This window comes from Myodes glareolus, chromosome 13, assembly GCF_982192425.1.
Source record: "Myodes glareolus chromosome 13, mMyoGla1.1, whole genome shotgun sequence".
Lineage (NCBI taxonomy): Eukaryota > Metazoa > Chordata > Mammalia > Rodentia > Cricetidae > Myodes > Myodes glareolus.
Genome location: NC_142038.1, coordinates 74,479,613 through 74,498,230, shown reverse-complemented (window position 1 = coordinate 74,498,230; position 18,618 = coordinate 74,479,613). Strand labels below are relative to the sequence as shown.

Here is an 18,618-nt window from a genome sequence, read left to right as displayed (position 1 = left end):
TTTCTCTGTTCTCTGAGATGGTCTCTTGCTCTCACCCCATCCTTTCTCCTCTCTGGAAGGCAGGTGCTGGGCTGTGCAGTCAGCTCACTGGGTTCAAGTCCCGGCTCTCAAGAGTGGAGTCGTGAGTTTAGGAACCTGCCCAGTGGACAGAGGGAGGCAGGGACGACAGAGCGCCACCAGACTGGATGTCTCAGCAGTCCCAGTCTGGCGCTGAGATCCTGGAGTTTTCCTGGAGATCACTGGCCATTAGTCCACACTGAAAGCATGAAGAAGCAGCTTCCTATATCAGTGAAGGAACCAGTAGCAGCAGCAGCTGGGCAGATGAACTTTCTGGAGAGAACGATGGCCAAGCCAGTAAAAATCAAAGCTTCCTTCCTTTTCTACGCCCTTCTATGTAGGCCTCTACCAAAAGGTGCAACCCACATTTTGGTGGGTCTTCACACGCCAAGGAAAGCATCTCGACAGCTCCTCACAGACACGCAGTTCCTGGTACTCGAGCTCCCATGTGGCACTGTCGTGAGGGTCACATGCACACTGATGTGCAAAGCCTCTGGTGTTGAGGGACTTGCTGAGGTGTTAGTATTTTTCCATGTTGTTTCTGCCCCTCTTCCTCTGCAGCCCTTAAAGAGCCTGTAACCCTTGTCCCACTCCTGTGCCCTGTTTGTGTAGATGTCTGCATGCCATGTTCCAGACCCTTCCTTTTCTTTCCCTTTCTCCCGCCTCCACTCTCACCTCTCTTCGCCAAGAAGGTCTCGCCACCCCTTTCTAGTTCCTGGGTCACCTGGCAGGAACAGGGAGGGAGCATCCAGCCCTTTCTCTACCTTGACCTGAAGCAGAGGTGCCCTGTCACTGCCAGAAGTGGGAGCACTGGTGTGCCTGTGTGAATCCCAACACAGTAGATTACAAACCAAACTGCTTCTGGGGTTTCGTTTGGTCACTACCCCTGTATGTAATACCAGTCTGGGTCTCCCCAGGGATGAAGCTTAGGGCACAAGCTGCAGGCTCCTTACTCTGCTGCTTCGGTGAGTTTCAATAGGTGGGGACTTAGTGGGAGGAAGGTTGGAAGCAAAGCTTCCACTGCAGATGTCCCCCAGGGTCCCCACCTACAAAGACTGCAGCATGGTGTGGGAGAGAATGAGCCGCTGCACCGCAAGACCAAAGCAAAGAGGTCAAGTGATCATGGACTGAAACCAAAAGCCCAGGGAAACCTTTCCTTCCTCCTTTTTGTCTCAACAACAGAAACAGACTGGCACATTTTGCCTACTTAGAAAGCAGGCTGGTAGATAAGGCAATGACTGAAGTTAGCCAGTAAAAGGGGCCTGGGCCTTTGCTCTACTGAGGCCATTGAAATGGCCACATCTTTAGTACTAATTGAATATGAGATAGCAATACCTGATGCAGACAGAGGGAGAAGCGGTCATGGTAGCCAAGCTGTCTCATCCCATGGTCCTCTTCCAAGCATTTTGAATGGGTCTTTGATGGGGTGTCCTTGTTCCCCATTCTCCACTCTGTCCATCTTTGTCCCCCTTCTTCTTGTCAGTTGCATCTTAGGTGTGAATTCCTGAAGTAGCAGAGGAAGAATTTTCAGTTACTTTTCCGTGTAATCTGCAGGGGTGCGTGGCCTTTCCACTTAGTCTCCATCCTTTCAGCAAAAGCCAACTATTTGGTGGCTGGAACTGTCTCATCCCTGTTCCATGCTACCCTGGTTTCTTCTGGAAAATCAGAAGAGACACCCTCGAAGTTTTTCACTGATGGAACCAGTCCCCTGGTCCTGGGATTTTGATGCTCTGCTTGGTTAAGCCTGAGTTCTGAAATCCATGGAGCCAGAAGTAGCATAACCACATCTGTGTCTGATGATGGAACCAGAAGGGCAGATCCCCTGAGACAAAATTGGGGTGCCACAACCAAGAAGTGACAAAGCCGTGTAAGGTCTTCAGTGCTCTGAGGAAGTGTCATCTTTCACACCCTTGGAGAGTAAGAACACTTTATTCTTAAAAGCTGTCACCTGACTGACAAGATGTTCATTCAGTAGCAGGGCATATGGTAGTGCTATTTCCTCCCTGTTTTAAATGATTGGAGTCAGAGTCTATACACCATGATACATAGCTATCTTCTCTTGCATATTTTTATCAGTGTGTTTGGTCTTGCAAAGCCGTTGGAGCTCACTGGAAGTCTAGAAATGGCAAGGCTTGCTCATAGCTTTGTGTCAGGACTGGTGGAACACTAGCAGTTGGCCTCTGCTGGGAGCGTCTGCTGTCAGCCTCTGTTGGTGCCCATCTGTGGTTCCAAGTGGAGAAAGAAAGATGCTCACAAGACGGGGCTAGGCAGACAGTCCTGTGTGCTCACCCACCCCTCCACTCCTCCACCCCTCCACCCCTCCACCCCTCCACCCCTCCTCCTCCACTTCTTCCTTAGCTCTGTGGGGGTGGGGAGGGGGAGAGCATGGCTTAGACTTTGGCATTCAAACTGAAGTTTTTGTTCCTGTATTTTCTCAGAGGAGTATGAGTCCAGCTCCCCTGATGTTCACTAACTGTTGCTTGGGTTGCATAGGAGACACACTGTTTATTCCAGAGGTGGTGTCCAGGTCTACCCTGAAGCTTGTTACCTCAAGCCTGAAACATTCTGAAGGCGTTTGAGTCCACAGAACATTCTGTCTCTGCCCTTCTCTTATGCTTGCCTTATTTCTTTTTAAAGGTAACTTTTGTACCTATTGTTATTTATTAGTTTATTTAATTGTGTGTATATACATGTGCTCACGTGCACATGCGTATATGTGCGTACACACACACACAAACACACACACATCTGTGCCACGGTGCGTATGTGGAGGTCGGAGGACAACCTTTGGGAGTTGGTCCTCTCCTTTCACTATGTGGATCCCAGGAATCAAATTCAGGCCACTGGGCTCTGTGGCAGGTTCCTTTACTGGCTAAGTCATCTCTCTGTCTGCATCTGACTTTTATATCTGGTTCCACAGATTGAACTCAGGTTATCAGGCTTGATGGCAGGCGCTTTTACCCACTGAACTATCTTGTAGGCCTTTTATGATCCGTTGTATTTAGAATCAAATTAACATTGCCTCAAATGCTACATCAGATCTTCTTGCTAAAATCTGTCCTTATGACTTTGCCCTTTGTTGCTTTAAATATTTAAAAGAAAAAAATTCTTCTTTAATGGGAATTTAGAGAACGCTTTTGAGCCATTCTTGAGACTGCAGACTTGGATTTCTGTTTTTCATTAAATTAATTGATTCTAGACTTTCAAAGTCCAAGGCTATACTGTGCTTACTTTTGCTTTGATTCACTCAACTGCCCTGTAATTCTGTTTCATAGAATCAAATCACCAATAAGAGAGCGACTTGCAAAGGTGACTCTGCACATACAGAACTTACAGGCATAGTATTTGTGTTCCTTCAGCTCAACGCTCCATCTTCAACTGCAGAGCGCAGCTATGACTTTCTCGGTTAGCATGGGATGGCAGAGGGGCCCGCTCTTCACTTTTCCTCCTCTTGTCTGTCTTCCTCTCTCCCCTCCTCTTCATTCCTCTTGTCTCCTCTTCCCCCTCCTGTCCGCTCTCCTTTTCCTGGCCTGGCGTGGTCTGCTAGCACCACAGAGACTAGAGTGGGGACATGGAAAGCCGTGTTTTCTCTGACTGTGAGTGGCAGGCATGTGGTGCTGAAGCTACCCTTAAACCTCGGCCACACTGACCTGTGGCTGATGCTTCCGAAGACCTGGGCTACCAAGGGGCGCGCCTGGGAAAACTGGCAGATAAAGAGTGTGGCCAGGGGCTGAGACCCTCTGGAGCCGAGTTTTGTGCAGTTTTGCCTTAAACTGGCCCTTCATTTTGCATTTAATTTTTCCCTAAGAAAACATTTAAGGTGTTTGCTTAGAAAGGCTTAGAATAGCCTAATGTTTAACTCTTCAATGTCCAGATCCAGAGTAGTGGATTGTGATATGTATTGTGGGGCCTATTGTTGGCATCATGGCTTTGACTGGTAAGGTTACCAAACTATTTTCCTCCGAAAAAGGAACAACTCCCAAATACCAGGCAATGAAAACATCACTTCTGGAACAAGGGGCTCTGTGCACTTTAATTTGTCTCTTGTCTGTGTTGTGTGGTCATGGGGGTGAAGAGAGTGGCTGACTCATACTGATACCTGTCTGGTGGCCATGGAGCAAGGTTCAGATAACACCCATCGGGGTGTGTGCAGGTTAGGACGCAAATTAGGATTCTAGGGTCAGTTGTATCCCTTTCCTAGTCATTTGTTGGCATTCTGGGTGGACCAGCCCTGAGCTTGGGGCTAGAGACAGTGGAGAGTGTGACAGACAACACCCTGACTGCTCGAATGTCTGTTCTAACAGGTCTAGCCGCTCTAATCTGAAGATTAAAAAGTTAAAATACCCTGCAGTATACTTTAAAAATTATTACTATTATGCTTGTGTGTAGGGAATGGGTAGCTTGCTAACGGAGTGTGTGAATGCAAGGGCATGTCTATGAGGGCAGAGGCAACTTTGCAGAGTCTGTTCTGTCCTTCTGCCCATACCCAGAACTGAACTCTGGTCTTCAGTCTCGTGTGGCAAAGGCTTTTATCTCTGAGCTATCTCCCTGACCCTGAATCAGAGGCTTGTGGGAAAAAAGGAGACATTTCTCTATCAGACATCATGTGACAGGCCACAGCCAAAAGAGATATGCATTAAAATTTTTATTAAGGCTGGAGATGGGGGCACACCTCTTTAACCTGAGCACTTGGTAGCACTTGAACTCTTAAGAGTTCAAGGCTAACCTGATCTACGTAGACAGTTCCAGGCTAGACAGGACTAGTGATTATTGTGATACCCTGTCTCAAAAAGAAAAAAGAAATCTAAATCTTCAGACCATATGATGTATGCATGTATGTATGTATGCATGTATACATATATGCATAGTATGTGTGTATACACACATATGTGTATATATATAAAACATGGATTTGTGTTTAGATTTCTGTCCTGTCACTAAGATGTCTATTTACATACATGTAAATGACCCTTGCGGTACAAATCACAAATCAGTGGCACTCAATCTGTCTTAGTTTCTGCTCCTTGGGCATAGAAGTGTTTTAGGGCCTGAACAGTGAGGGGTGGGTGGGGAAAAGCAAATACTTCAGAAGCTGAAAGGACCCAAACCAAAACAAGAGAAGAAGGCTGTTTTGAAAGCCGGGAACAGTGTGGAAAAGGTTGCCAGTGGTGGTTTTGGCAATTTGGCAGCTTTGAGGGTGGCTGGGGTAAAATAAGAAAGCCCGCGGCAGATGGAGCCACTCACCATTTAAAACAGCACGCGTGTTAAAGTCAAGTCTTCATTTTCACCTCCAGAGTGTGACCATGTGTCCTTCGGCAGCCTCTGTGGCCCTCAGGGCCAGTGCCTGTGACACCCATATGCGGCAGAGGTCACCCCGTGTGCCAGGCAACTGCCACATGCCTTCATGCTGACTTTCTGTTGGTACCCGCTCCCCTAAGGCAGGAGTAGAAGATGGAGCCTGAATTGGCCAGGATTCACCCACAACCAGGTGTGGGTATGTGCAGAGAGATACAGTGTAAGGAATTGGCTCTGGGCGGTGGGTGCTAGAAAGTCTAAAACCCACAGGGTAGGCTAGCAGGCTGGAGCAGAGCTGATGCCACCCCCACCTCACCCTTGCTAAGGTCAGAAGATGGGTCTGGAGAAGGGGCACCTTTCATTTCCTAAGGAAGTGCTCAGTTTTTTCTTTAGAGGATTTTGGTGGAGTGGGTGCCACCCCCTCACACAGTGAAGGGTCATCTACTTTATCCAAATCCGCCAATTGAAATGTTAGTCTCATCTAAACCTCGCCATGGTATCTATCCAAACACCTGGGAACCATACCCTAGCCAGAGTGGCCCCTAAAGCTGACAGTTGATCCCCTTTCCCTTGACACTCATACACACCTTATCTCTGAATAAACTCTCTAACAAGTCACAGACAGTTCTGTCTGACATGATACTGCTATCCTGTGCTCTGAAACACACACACTCACCCTTCCCTCAGAAGAGGATATGGAGTTCATGGGTGATGTTTCCACTTCTCCTTGCCATCCCATACTTTAAATATGCTAGCATAAAGTCTGCGTATCCTACCTTGTTTGGTCAGAGGTTGAGAGAAGGAAGCAAGCAGACACATGCATCCAACTCACATCCATGACAAGTAAGGAAGAAATACTGGCCACTGCCGTGTCTTCATTTCTGTAACTGGTCACGTGGTTCTAGCTGGAACTGTCTTCTAGCCCCTCCCTCTTCTGTTGCCTTCAGCAAGTACCTCGTATGAATGTGCATCTTTACTAAGTAAAATGACCCGAGTTTCAGTGTCACGAAGACCAGGCCATCGCTAGTCTTGCTTGTCTAGGATAGTTAGTTTTCTGTTGATGTTAGTCACAGGGCATGGTGACACCAGGGGACACCTGAAAGGATCACCTGTATTCCAGACAAGTTCTCCTCACCTCCATCGTGGAGTAGCACCCTATTTTCCCCTTAACCATCAAGGGAAATGATCACCCCCATCTTTGTTGATTATGAAGCATGAACACCCCAAGGCATGGGTAGCAATCTGAAATTCTAGTTCAGTGGAATTGCTGGGGGCCCCTGGTAGAAATGTCTGAGGTCTGCTGAGCACAAACGGGGACAGGACAGGAAGCCAAGAGGGTCCCTTGGGTAATGGGCAGTGATGCCATGCCGACCCCCATGCCTTGCTCCTGGTGCTGCGAGAAACAGCATCACATACTGGGCACACCAAGGACACAACCGCCTTCTGGAGAGCCTTGCAGAGTCTGTCTAATGACCTCCACTTGACCTCTCCAATTATTGTGGATAGTTTGGTAGGCTCTAGCTATACATTCTGGAACTGGGAAAATAACCACAGGACAGGGTTGGGAGGTGGATATAAGGTAAACCTCAATGATGCCTGACCTCCATATGGTGACAGTAGTGACATAGTGACATTTTGGGTCTCCTAAAATCAGTGTCAATTCAGCTTCCAGTATTCTAAGAAAGTCCTGATAACTTTCTCTCTCCTGTGCATAGGTCATGGACCCTTTGGAGAAAGCTGGAAAGGATATGGACTAAAAATTTGGGGCAGTGATTCCTTGGGAATCTGGGTTCTGTAAACTGTCTCAAGTCTGGGAATTCATTTCTGGGCTGTGACTCTGTTCTTACACTTGAGGTTTGTCTTTTGTCCTCTACCTAGAGCTGTCCCTCTCAGATCACGTGAGGATCCAGCAGCTTTCCCAGCTGTCTCTTCTAGGAGCACATGGCGGACAAGCTAAGATGCTGGGTTCCTGTGTGTCCGCATACTTTGCTGGGTCGTTTAGACTCTTGTCTGTCATGGCAACTCCATCCTTGTGTTTCGTGATGAATTTGGTGCAGACATTTGACCCCTGCTATCCCAAGAGCTTCCCTGAACTGAAGTTCTCTAGTTCATGGCACTGGTTCGCACATTCCCAGCTAGCATTCCTTCACATGTATACTTTTACATGCCTATTTCAACTGGAAAACACATGCATGCAGCTGTTTTGGAATGAAGCACACCTCCTTGTGAGTCACATTGTGGACCCCACTTATAGGGCTTATTGGGACTTGAATCTAGCAAGTAGTCTAGAGGGCAAGAAGGGTGACGGGGTGGGTCCTGAGGAGCACTGGCAGCCTCTGCAAGGCAACTGCTTCTTCAAGACAACTGCATTTTCATTAAGCAAAACAGTCGATTTTCACAGATGCCGGCAAAGTGGCTGCTTCTATTGGCAAACAAATTCATGGGATGTAGGGGCTCAGGGTCCATGTCTGCATCCTGATGTCCCCAGGTGTACTCAGTTCAACTTACAAGATTGTGTTTGTCACTCTTCTTGCTGCTGTGACAGAATATGTGGCAAGAACAGGTTTTGGTGGAAGAGTCTACTGTGGCTCCCAGTTTTCTCCATCCTGGTGGAGAAAGCATGGAGTTACACACATGGGTGGGCTGATCCCATTGTGTTCACAGTCAGGAAGTGGGGAGAATGCATGCTGGTACCCAGCTGGAGTCCTCTTCTTTTTGGCTGAGTCCTCAGCCTACAAAGTTACTACTCACATTCATGGTGTGCCTACTTCTCAGTTAAACCTCTCTGGAAAGATGCTCCCTGGCAGCCCAGAAGGGTATTTCCCAGGTGGTTCCAAACCCCACCAAGTTAACAATGATGATTATGCTATTGTTCCTTGACTTGTCCTACAGATATTTTGCAGGGCTGAGGAATCGATTTGTCTTGTAATTCCGCCAATCCAGGATGAAAGCTCTGCTCTTGGCAATCTCTGCCTAGAGGCTGAAGAAGATTAATTAGGACCTCCTCTGGGAGAGACATAGGAGCTATGGGGTCCTTTATGCTGTGTGTGAGCTGCTCATTCAAATTCTAGAACTCTCCTCTTGTACTTTTACTTTGTGCAGCGCAGTCAGAAACAGTCAGCTAATGTTGTTCACTCATTGGTTGACAAAAAACAAACAACAAAAACCCTCTCAGTTATCAAATGCTCAGAACACGGACTTCATACGTGTTTGAGTGGGAGTACGCAGGAGCAATGTGCTTGTGTCTGTGTACTTACAGGGTATGGACTATCACTGACCTCGTCACTGAAGGACATAGTCAATAACGTTTCTATAGGCAGTCAGCCTAGAAAGCCATTTTGATTCCAGAGCCCCAAAACCAACTCAGAGAATGAGTCATCAGAGTCTGTCCCTCAAGAAAGCAGACTATGTCTGCACTCATAACAGTTTAAAAGAAACTGAAATCTGTGTTTGACTCCAGAGAAACAGGTCCACCGTGCGTGCTCTCTCTCTCTCTCTCTCTCTCTCTCTCTCTCTCTCTCTCTCTCTCACACACACACACACACACACACACACACACACACGAGATTGATTGATTTAGTTCACACAGTTGTACATTTGACTTTTAAGTCCAGAATCTGTAAGGAAAATCCACAGGCTAGAGACCCAGGAAAGATATTTTTGTAGCTTGAATCTAATCTAAAGACTGCTTGTGGACAGAACACCTTTAGGAGAACACAGTCATTTTTTCAGTAAGGGCCTTGAACCGACTTTATAAAGTCCTTCCACAACACGAAATATAATCTGATTTTCTTAAAGTCTATTGTGTGTGTGTGTGTGTATGTCTGAGTGTATCTGTATGTGTCTGTGTGAATGTCTATGTGTATCTCTCTGTGTGTCTATGTGTATATATCTGTGTGTATGTCTGTGTATATCTATGTGTGTTTCTGGTGTCTGTGTCTCTGTGTATGTCTGTATATGTGTATCTGTGTGTGTGTCTTTGTGTGTATGTCTCTGTATCCCTATATGTCTCTGTGCATCTGTGCGTCTATGTCTGTGTGTCTATGTGTGTATGTCTATATGTCTTTGTGTCTCTGTGTCTCTGTGTGTCTGTGAGACAGAAGGGATTATAAGGTCAACCCAGGCTGACCTTAAAGTTACAGGAATTCTCCTGCCTCTGTCTCCCAGAGTTCTGAGATTGCAGGCATGTATATTCTGTCTAGCAAGTCTACTGATTTAAATGTTAATAATTCGTGTGTGTGTGTGTGTTTATGTGTGTGTGTGTGTGTGTGTGTGTGTGTGTAGATAAAAGACATTTTATCAGTGTTGATACTGGTGTTTAGTCAAACATGTGGTTACCATGACCTCACTAGGCTGACTCATAAAATAGCAGTAACAGAGGCCAAGAACATTTCCTCAAAAATCTACATGAGGTAGGAACTTAATCTCTACAAACAGAGGCTTGATGGCACCATAGGGCCAGGAAGAAGCCCTGGACAGACAGACAGAGGCTTGGTGGGGTCACAGGGCTGGGAAGGAGCCCTGGACAGACAGACAGACTTGGTGGGACCACAGGGAAGGAAGCCCTGGACCAACAGCCTATAGGATTCCCGTGTCCTCGTTCAGGTGTCCACCAATAGCTGGTAGAGTGGAATTAGGCAAGTTTCTTGTACACAGCTTTATGTGGGAAGGGCTCTTCACCCTGCAGTACTAATTCGCCAATTCCCCTTCTGGAACTCTTTGAGGTCAGAAATGTGTATTTTCATATTTTCCTGCAGCAGCACACCTAGCTATGCTACCATTGAGTACAGGAGAATGCTGCTGATCACTGCTGGAACAGTGGCTATAGTAGGAGGGAGGGGTGGCAACACACTCTCTGGTTTGCCACTAAATCTCGCAGAAAAGCCACAGGCCTATTGGATCCCAGGTTGTCTGTTAATGAGGGCTCCCTCTGTGTGTTGGTGACTGCAGGGACAGCAGGGCAACGCTTGCTAGTCACTGTTGTTCGTACTACAAAGCCCTATCAGAATGAGTCCCATATAGGCTCTGGCCCACATCCTGCCTGAGGATGAAAAGAGAAAGCATGGTCTCAGTCTCACCCCTAGAAGGTTTGCCTGTGGCAGGAACGCCATTCATCAGTCAGGGATTCTTTAATTCTTATCAAGTAAATGTCAATATCAGTCCCATTTATGGAAAGGGAATCTGAGGCTTAGCTTAAAGATGTGAACGTAGAACATGAATTTGTGTCTTTCTGGCCCTATCTGAGGGGTCGTGTCCAGGACACTGCCCTGTGCTTTTTATACCTCACGCCTAAATCTGATCAAACTATTTCCCACAGCCTGCCAGTGTTCGGCTATTGGATCCTATCCAGTCCCCTGTGACCCAGTGACTGGCCAGTGTGAATGCCTGCCTGGAATAACGGGAAAGCAGTGTGACAGGTGTCTCTCGGGAGCCTATGACTTTCCTTACTGCCAAGGTAAGGAAGCCAGCAGCACGTTGGAGGCATGATCCTCATCTGAGTAGGTAGAGCCAGCCTCCCTGAGAAGCCTTCAATCATCTCCAGATTGACTCGAGCCACCCTAGATACAATTATCTAGTTCAGTCAGCCCTGGCCAACTTCAGTGATCATGTGTACCAATGTTCCGCCTCAGGGGCGGTTGGTGGCTAATGAGAACGATTGAAATCCCTGTTCATAAACAACCTGGGTTCTTAGTTCACACGGCACTTCTCTGCTTCAGCATGTTGAAGGTGACCCACGGAGTCTGCCGCTGCCTTTGTTTGGTGTGCCCCGCCTCCACCCTGGACATGCCAAGGCATCAAGCTTTCTTTCGCTAGCGACTTTCGGTGCTGATGTGCACTGCACGGGATCTTTGCTGTGGGCTGAGAGTGCTGTGTTCTGCCCTTCCCTCAACACAGAAATGAGCTGCCCACATTCCCTACAAGCTACTTAGTGTGGGCAGCCCCAGGGTGTACCAGGAGCTCCGTCTCTTGTGCTAAGACTAACCATCCGAAGAATGTAGTTTGGGCAGGACCCTCCTGCTCCTGGTGACACTGAGGGTGTAGCGTCCAGAGCTGGGTGGAACTTGGTAGAAGAGCACATGATATTTTCCAGGACTTTCCCAATCAGAATTCTCCAGACCAGATACTTCTGAGGGTAGAAACTCAGGGGGCCTGCAGGTCTGTAAGTGCTGTGGCAGAGACAGAGTAGCCATAACTATACCAGAGCTGGAGAGTAACACTGGCCGTCCTGGGCAGAGCCCAGGGCCAGGCATGGTCAGCATAGAAAACAAAAGGAGAGAAAACAAGGTATGGGCTGCTAGAGAAAAATATGGCTCAAAGAGCGAGGAGGTAGAGGGGATATGTTGTAGAATATTATTTTAAGGTCGATGTGTTGCTTTTGTTTGTGCTGCACATGTTTAACTCTGTGAAGCTGTGATTCTCTGCCTGTCTAAAACACCTATGGGGTAATAAGGAGCTCAACAGCCAATAGCGAGGCAGGAGCAATGATAGGCGGGGCTGGCAGGCAGCCAGGATAAATAGGAGAAATCTGGGAGAAGAGAGAAGGAAGGGGGAACAAGGGGAGGAGGTCAGCCACCCAGCCAGCCTTGGAGTAGGAAAGTAAGAAAAGGAAAAGGCCCAGAGGCAAAGGGTAGACGGAGGAGCTTAAGAAAAGCCAGCTAGAAACAAGCCAAGCTAAGACTGTTGAGTAATAATAGGTCTTTCAGTGTGTGATTTATGTGGGAGCTGGGTGGTGGACCGCCCCCCCCCCAAAGACCAAAGGGAAAAGGAGTAAACAAAACAATAACAACAACAACAACAACAACAAAACAGAGACATCGTGAGAAACTGAGGCAAACTTGACAAAGAGGAAAAGGAAGGCGAAAAGCTAAGGGCCGTTTGTAAGGAAGGCTGTAAGATCCTGTTGCGGACTTACTCCAATGGCGATAGCCAGGCTCAGAAGCACGAACAACCAAGCAGCTGCCAGTGTGAAAGGGAGATGTTGCAAATGCTCAGCTAGAGCTTCTGCAGGCGCCACCAAGAACTTCAGTACACAGGGGTGTTATTCTCTTAAAGCTGCGGGTGACCCAGAGGCCTCTGCGGGGCCACAGAGGGTTACCCGAGGGGGCATCGTTCCCTGAGGGGCAGCTGTGACCATGAAGGGCGGCTGGTCTCACCACCTGAGGCCTCCGCAGGTCCCAGGCTGGTGAGAGACTGACAGAGAGAGAGTTTGGGTACAGAGTTTATTTAGTGGGTTATGGAGGGGAAAGGGAAAGGGGGACGGGTGGGGGGAAGGCAGCAGCCACCTCTTCACGAGAGGGACCAAAGAGAGAGAGTGTGTGCTGGAGGAGGTGGGAGATCAGCTTGCCTGGCAGAAGGGGAGGGTTGGGAGTGGGCGGGGTTTGTCTCTCAAAGGGACAGTGTACCCATGTGACAGGAGAGGCCAATAGACCATAACAAATGGGGATGGGGGAGTAATGATGATCAGTTCTCTCTCAGTTACAAAATGAAGTTTCCTTTAACTTCTTTTGATGGACTTTTTTTTTTTTTAGTTTTAAAAAGAGATGCAATATCGCCCTCTTCTGGACAATTCTAGAGATGCCGAAAATTTCAGTCTTTCCTAACCACCTGCTAGAAAGGAAGCTTTGTAGGGAAGTGGGGAAAGATCTGGGAGGAGCTGAGGGAGGGAAGAGATTATGATCAAAATATTGCAAGCAATTTTCAAAAATAAGTTAAAATATATCTTAGAAACAAAGTATAGGAAACATTAAAGAGAGGAAGGAAGTCGTGTTCCCTGGCAGGGCAGAGTTGTTGAGTGACAGATGGGGTCAGTGCAGACAAGTATGTGACTCAGTGAGAGTCACATCAGACTTTGCCACTTCCGCTATAAAAACTTAAATGTAGGTGCACTTTTAAAAAAGCAAAATTAAGGTTTTCTTGAAGTATAGTATCAAAACCATCAGTCAGACATGTGTAACATTTCTGAATCATATACAGGGCCCGGCAGTATTTGTGACCCAGCTGGGACCATTGACTCCAACTTGGTAAGTAGGGGGAGCTATGTGAAAGGTCAAGACTAACCACGTGGAAACTTCCTGAAATTAATATAAGACACAGATCCACATTGCCTAAAAAGATCATGATTCTTTTTCAAGATGCATATGTAGTTCGTAAGGTTTTTTTGTTTTTTTGTTTGTTTGTTTTTCAAGACAGTGTTTCTCTGTAGCTTTGGAGCCTGTCCTGGAACTAGCTCTTGTAGATCAGGCTGGCCTTGAACTCAGAGAGATCTGCCTGCCCATGAAGTATTTCTTTAAACAAAAGAATAAGGTTTACTTAGATTTTTGTATCCTAGAGTCCAAGAGTTAGCTCTTCTGGAGGTTTCTGTGAGGGTGCCATCAGGAAGAGCCCCCCAGACTCAATCATTGGCCAAGAACTTGTGACGTAAGGCTGGCCATCCCGTAAACTATCACATAGCTTCTGTTTCATTCTAAGCACACACTGTGGTGCTGTGAACAGTTTCCTAAGATCCTTGGGGCTTCCTGCCTTTGTGACCTCACAACTATGGACCGCAAGGGCCGCAAGGGCTGCTGCTGTGCCTTTGCTGGCGCTGAAGCCGCTCTCACAAGAGCAGTCATCACATCACATCACGTCCTGTGAGACGCCCCTGGAGCGCAGCAGCATGTTTGTGTGTGCGCGCACATGCGTGTGTATGTGTGCATGTTAGGTGTGGGTACAGGTTGGAGGGCAACCTCAGACGTCGGTCCTCAGGGATCATCCATCACTTTCTTTGAGGCAGGTCTCTCACTGGCTCATAGTTCACCAAGCAGGCTAGGTGGGTTTCCAAAATCTGCCTATCTTCAGCACCGGAACTACTTGCCGTTATGTTTGGCTTTCTAAATGTGGGTTCTGGGGATTAATCTTGGGTCCTCACACCTACCAGAAAAGCATTTTAGTGACTGAGCCTTGTTCTCAGACATGACAATGTTTTAGACAAGAGAGATCTTCAGATTTTCCCTACTCTGTGTTTCCTGACTGCTTTTCACCACATGTGTTGGTTACTCCTATAAAATGCCAAGCGTGTACTTAAAAAGTTGAGAGGCTGGAGAGATGACTCCGAGTTAAGAACATTGACTGCTCCTACAAAGGGGATTCTTCAATTCCCAGCACCCACAAGGTGACTTCCAGCCATCCTTAACTCCAGTTTCACGAGGTGCCCACTTCTGGCCCCCTTGGGCACCAGGCACACACACTGCACATACATACATACATGCAGGCAGGCAAACCACTCCAATGTATCAAATAAAAACAAACCTTTTTTAAATTCAGAAGACGAAAGCAACCTTGTGCTTTTGTGAATCCTTTGACTTATCTTTCATAGTCCAAATTAATTTTGGTGACAAAGCTTTGCTCAAAACCACACATTTGAAACAGGTCTTAATTTCAAGATGACAAACGTCAGTTTGGTCTTCATTTCAAGGGTTACTGCCAGTGCAAGCTTCATGTGACAAGTCCTACATGCAGCGTCTGCAAGCCATTGTATTGGAATCTGGCCAAAGAAAACCCCAGCGGGTGCTCAGGTGAGCTGTCTCGTATACCACCCCGTCCTGCCATGCCATTGCCTCTTTGTTTCTGCCTTCTTAGTGCCCACGTTGACAAAAGAGTGCTTTGTTAAACTAATCTGATTTGTTCAACATGTTCCCTATGCTTTAGTGCCCCAACTCCATTCAGAGCAGAACTCCATCATTTCCAGGCAGAGATTTGCTATTCTGTTTCCATACGAGTTTTGTTATTGGTGAAGGCAGCCATTTGATAAATGCTTGTGAATTCTTTGATTTTATAAACCACTCTTTCTGGTTTAATTTTACACACATGACATATACCTACTGAACCTTTACTTTGTACAATTTATTAAATCCAGGATACCAAGATTAAAACACATAATAAAAGGTCTAAGTGAAATGACTATTTTAGGGTAGAGTATGTTTTTATGTAGGCATGCCAATAATGACCTTGACTTTAGAAACCTTTATAAACTCTGTGTGCTGGAGTAACCAGAAGCCCAACCGTAACTCCAGATGGATTATCTTGTTTGGCTGTCCTACTAACCTTGGAAAGAAATCCTGGTTTAGACCCCAGCAGAGCAGGTTGGATGCTGCTTAGGTCCACAGGGAAGCCCAAGCCCCTGAATTGTACTGTAGGCACGTGGCATCCCTAGAGTCAGGGAACTGTTCCTGTAAGACCCCCCAGCTCATAGACACTCTCTTACCTTCACAGAATGCCAGTGTCACGAGGCAGGGACCGTGAGCGGGATCGGAGAGTGCGGGCAGGTAACGTGGCCAGTTTGTCATGAGACGACTGTAGGATGCTGCAGAGGTGGATTGTGGGATTCCTGGAGGGGGATGCCGAGGCTGACGATTGTGGGATTCCTGGAGGGGGATGCTGAGGTGGATTGTGGGATTCCTGGAGGGGGATGCCGAGGCTGACTATGGGATTCCTGGAGGGGGATGCTGAGGTGGATTGTGGGATTCCTGGAGGGGGATACTGAGGCTGACTATGGGATTCCGGGAGGAGGAGGCTGAGGTGGACTGTGGGTTCCTGGAGGAGGGTACCAGTCCCTCACCAGTCATGCTGGCCATGGGCATACTTTTCCAGTCCTGGCTACACTGCTTCCTATTGTACGCTGAGGCTGTTTCCCAACCTGAAGGTGAGTAAATCCTATGTACCAAATGCTGCCTCCTGGCTCATTTGTTCTGCAGGGAGATGGTGACTGCAGCTGCAAAGCCCGTGTAGCTGGTGATGCCTGTGACACCTGCGAAGATGGATATTTTGCTTTGGAGAAGAGCAATTACTTTGGTTGTCAAGGTAAATACATACTGCAGGGTGTGAGCAAGGCAAAGTGCAGAAGGACAAATGCCTGCCCCTGCCCCTGACTTTGGGGATGGTACTAGACATTCTGTCTTGAGAATTTGACCAAATATTCAGTTGACAGTTTCAGTGAGCCTCAAGCAGTGTGGTTCTCTGTTATCAGAACACTGAAGGGTTCAATTCTAAAATACCCATATGGGATGGAGCACATGCTAAATATTAATTACCTCGAGACTATGTTTCATATTATCTAAAAATCCAGATACTTAGATATAGGGTATTAAATAATGAAATTCTAGAAATGGCTGGCCTTGTGAGGCTGCTCCAGACTTCCACATGGCTCCTCATGGACATTATTACAAACTAGCTCTTGTAGATCAGGCTGGCCTCAAACTCACAGAGATCCGCCTGCCTCTGCCTCCCACGTGCTGGGATTAAAGGCGTGCGCCTGACAGTGTTGCCCCTTTATGTGTGTATTCGTGTTCCTGGATGTGTGTGCCTCTGTGTATGGAGGCCTGAGGTCCGTGTGTATATCCCCTCAGTTATCTCCACCTTTTTTAAGAGAGGTTTTTAAGAGAGGGTCTCTACCACACCTGGAGCTTGCTAGTGTGGCTAATCCTGATCTCAGCAATCCTCCTGTCTCTGCACCCTCAGCACTGCCACTCTTTCCACGTCTGTGTGGGAACCACTTCACTGACTGACCCCTCTTCCTTTCCACGTCTGTGTGGGAAGCACTTCACTGACTGATCCATCTTCCCAGGCTACTTAACCATGTGTATTCCTGGGCTCATCTTCCGTGGGACAACAGCATACCCCCCCTGCTGGCGTACAGTCACACATCTTCATAGTAAAGATAGTCCTTGGAGGGGGCAGGCCATTTTTGTTTGGGACCTGCCTGTCTGATATAAGGTGTGGCAGACATCACAGGGCGGAGAACATCAGCGCTGTCTTCCCGGGGAGGAAACATCTGGCAGGGACATGGTTTGGTGGTGACCCAGCTGTTTCTTGACTTTCAGGGTGCCAGTGTGACGTTGGTGGCTCGCTCACCACCATGTGTAGTGGGCCCGCAGGAGAATGCCAGTGCCGAGAGCATGTCGTGGGGAGAAAGTGCCAGAGGTGAGTCTGGGGGAGTTTCTTCACACACTCACATTGCTAGGGCCATTGCACACTTCCCTGCCTGTGCTGATCCTGGGGTAGAGGGGGGAGTAATCCCAAGGAGGCCGATGAAGCTGTTGATATAACTAGAGCTAATTAGAACAGGAGACCAGGATGCCCATCATAACTAGTTCTGCAGCATAAGCCATGAAGCCCATGTATCCTGAAGTCCAGGCTTGAAATGAACAGTGTGCACTGTGCCCGCAGGAAGCTGAAACCTCTCTACAAGCACAGCATGGAGGTGACAGACACACAGAGGGTCAGGTTTCTAGACCATTGACATCAGTTCCTGTCTCCCTTGAGTAGAGAGTGAAGTCAGATTAGAATATGGTGGTGGGGAAGGAGTGCTAAAGACAAAACCAAAAGGGACAAGGACCCAGAGGTGGGGAGTGTATGCGGATGAGTCTCTGGGTGATAATCCTACTGTAAGATTTTCCTCAGTGGAAGTTGGAGAAATTGAAATCTAAACTCTTTGTCTCTTGGTCATATGCTGGAACGCCAAGAGAGGCAAAGTTTTCAAACCTCAGGATCCTCTTTACCTGCTTCATTAGCAGTCGCGTGTCCTTCGCTGTAGCTCTGCACGCTGTTGCCGGGACCGTCTCTCATCCTTCCATGTAGTGCTACATGCTGTTGCAGGGACTGCCTCTCATGTCTCCAACACTTGACATCAAAAGTCAGGGCCACCTGGCCCTGCTCTTTCTCTCAGTCTCTGCCATTGGCCCTTGTGACTGGGCACTCCAGTAGAACCTATATGCAGAAGCGCAGGAGAAAATACTACAACCCAAGGGTTACCTGCCTACAGATAAGATCACTGCCTCTCACATGTTAGCACATGAGATTTAGGATACAATCTTTGATATGACGGTAAATGAAAACTCCAATAAAGTCTGATAGACCAGCGGTGTGTGTGACAGAGTGGCTTTGCCAGATGGGCAAACCTTGTGTCCTTCCTCAGTACTAAATCTTCAGAACATTAGCTCATTCATATACCTGAGGTTCTTTGGATTTCCTTATAAGTTTAGAAGCATTCACTGTGTTTTCTAACTATATTTTGTGATCATAAATATATATTTATTTTAGAAATTTCAATAAACTCATAAAAGTCAAAAGGCCAAGAAAAGTCTTCACTGCACCACTCTAAGATAACCTTGTAAAAATATTTCTGATATAATTTTGTTTAGGATTAAAATTTAGCATTTTTCATGCAAATTTTAAAATTGAAATTTTGAATTGGACATATCATAAATATTTCTTATATCATCAAAAGGT

At 47.2% G+C, this 18,618-nt stretch overlaps 1 protein-coding gene across 1 annotated transcript in view; it reads left to right on the top strand.

The window, feature by feature from the left end:
* The window catches only part of Lama3 (laminin subunit alpha 3), a 235,761-nt gene that overhangs the window by 86,058 nt on the left and 131,085 nt on the right, over positions 1-18,618 (top strand). The window contains exons 13-18 of the mRNA XM_087896244.1: positions 10,670-10,807; positions 13,327-13,373; positions 14,807-14,906; positions 15,604-15,656; positions 16,086-16,191; positions 17,211-17,310. Of these exons, the coding sequence (XP_087752370.1) occupies positions 10,670-10,807; positions 13,327-13,373; positions 14,807-14,906; positions 15,604-15,656; positions 16,086-16,191; positions 17,211-17,310 (544 nt within the window). The remainder of the gene's footprint in view (positions 1-10,669; positions 10,808-13,326; positions 13,374-14,806; positions 14,907-15,603; positions 15,657-16,085; positions 16,192-17,210; positions 17,311-18,618) is intronic.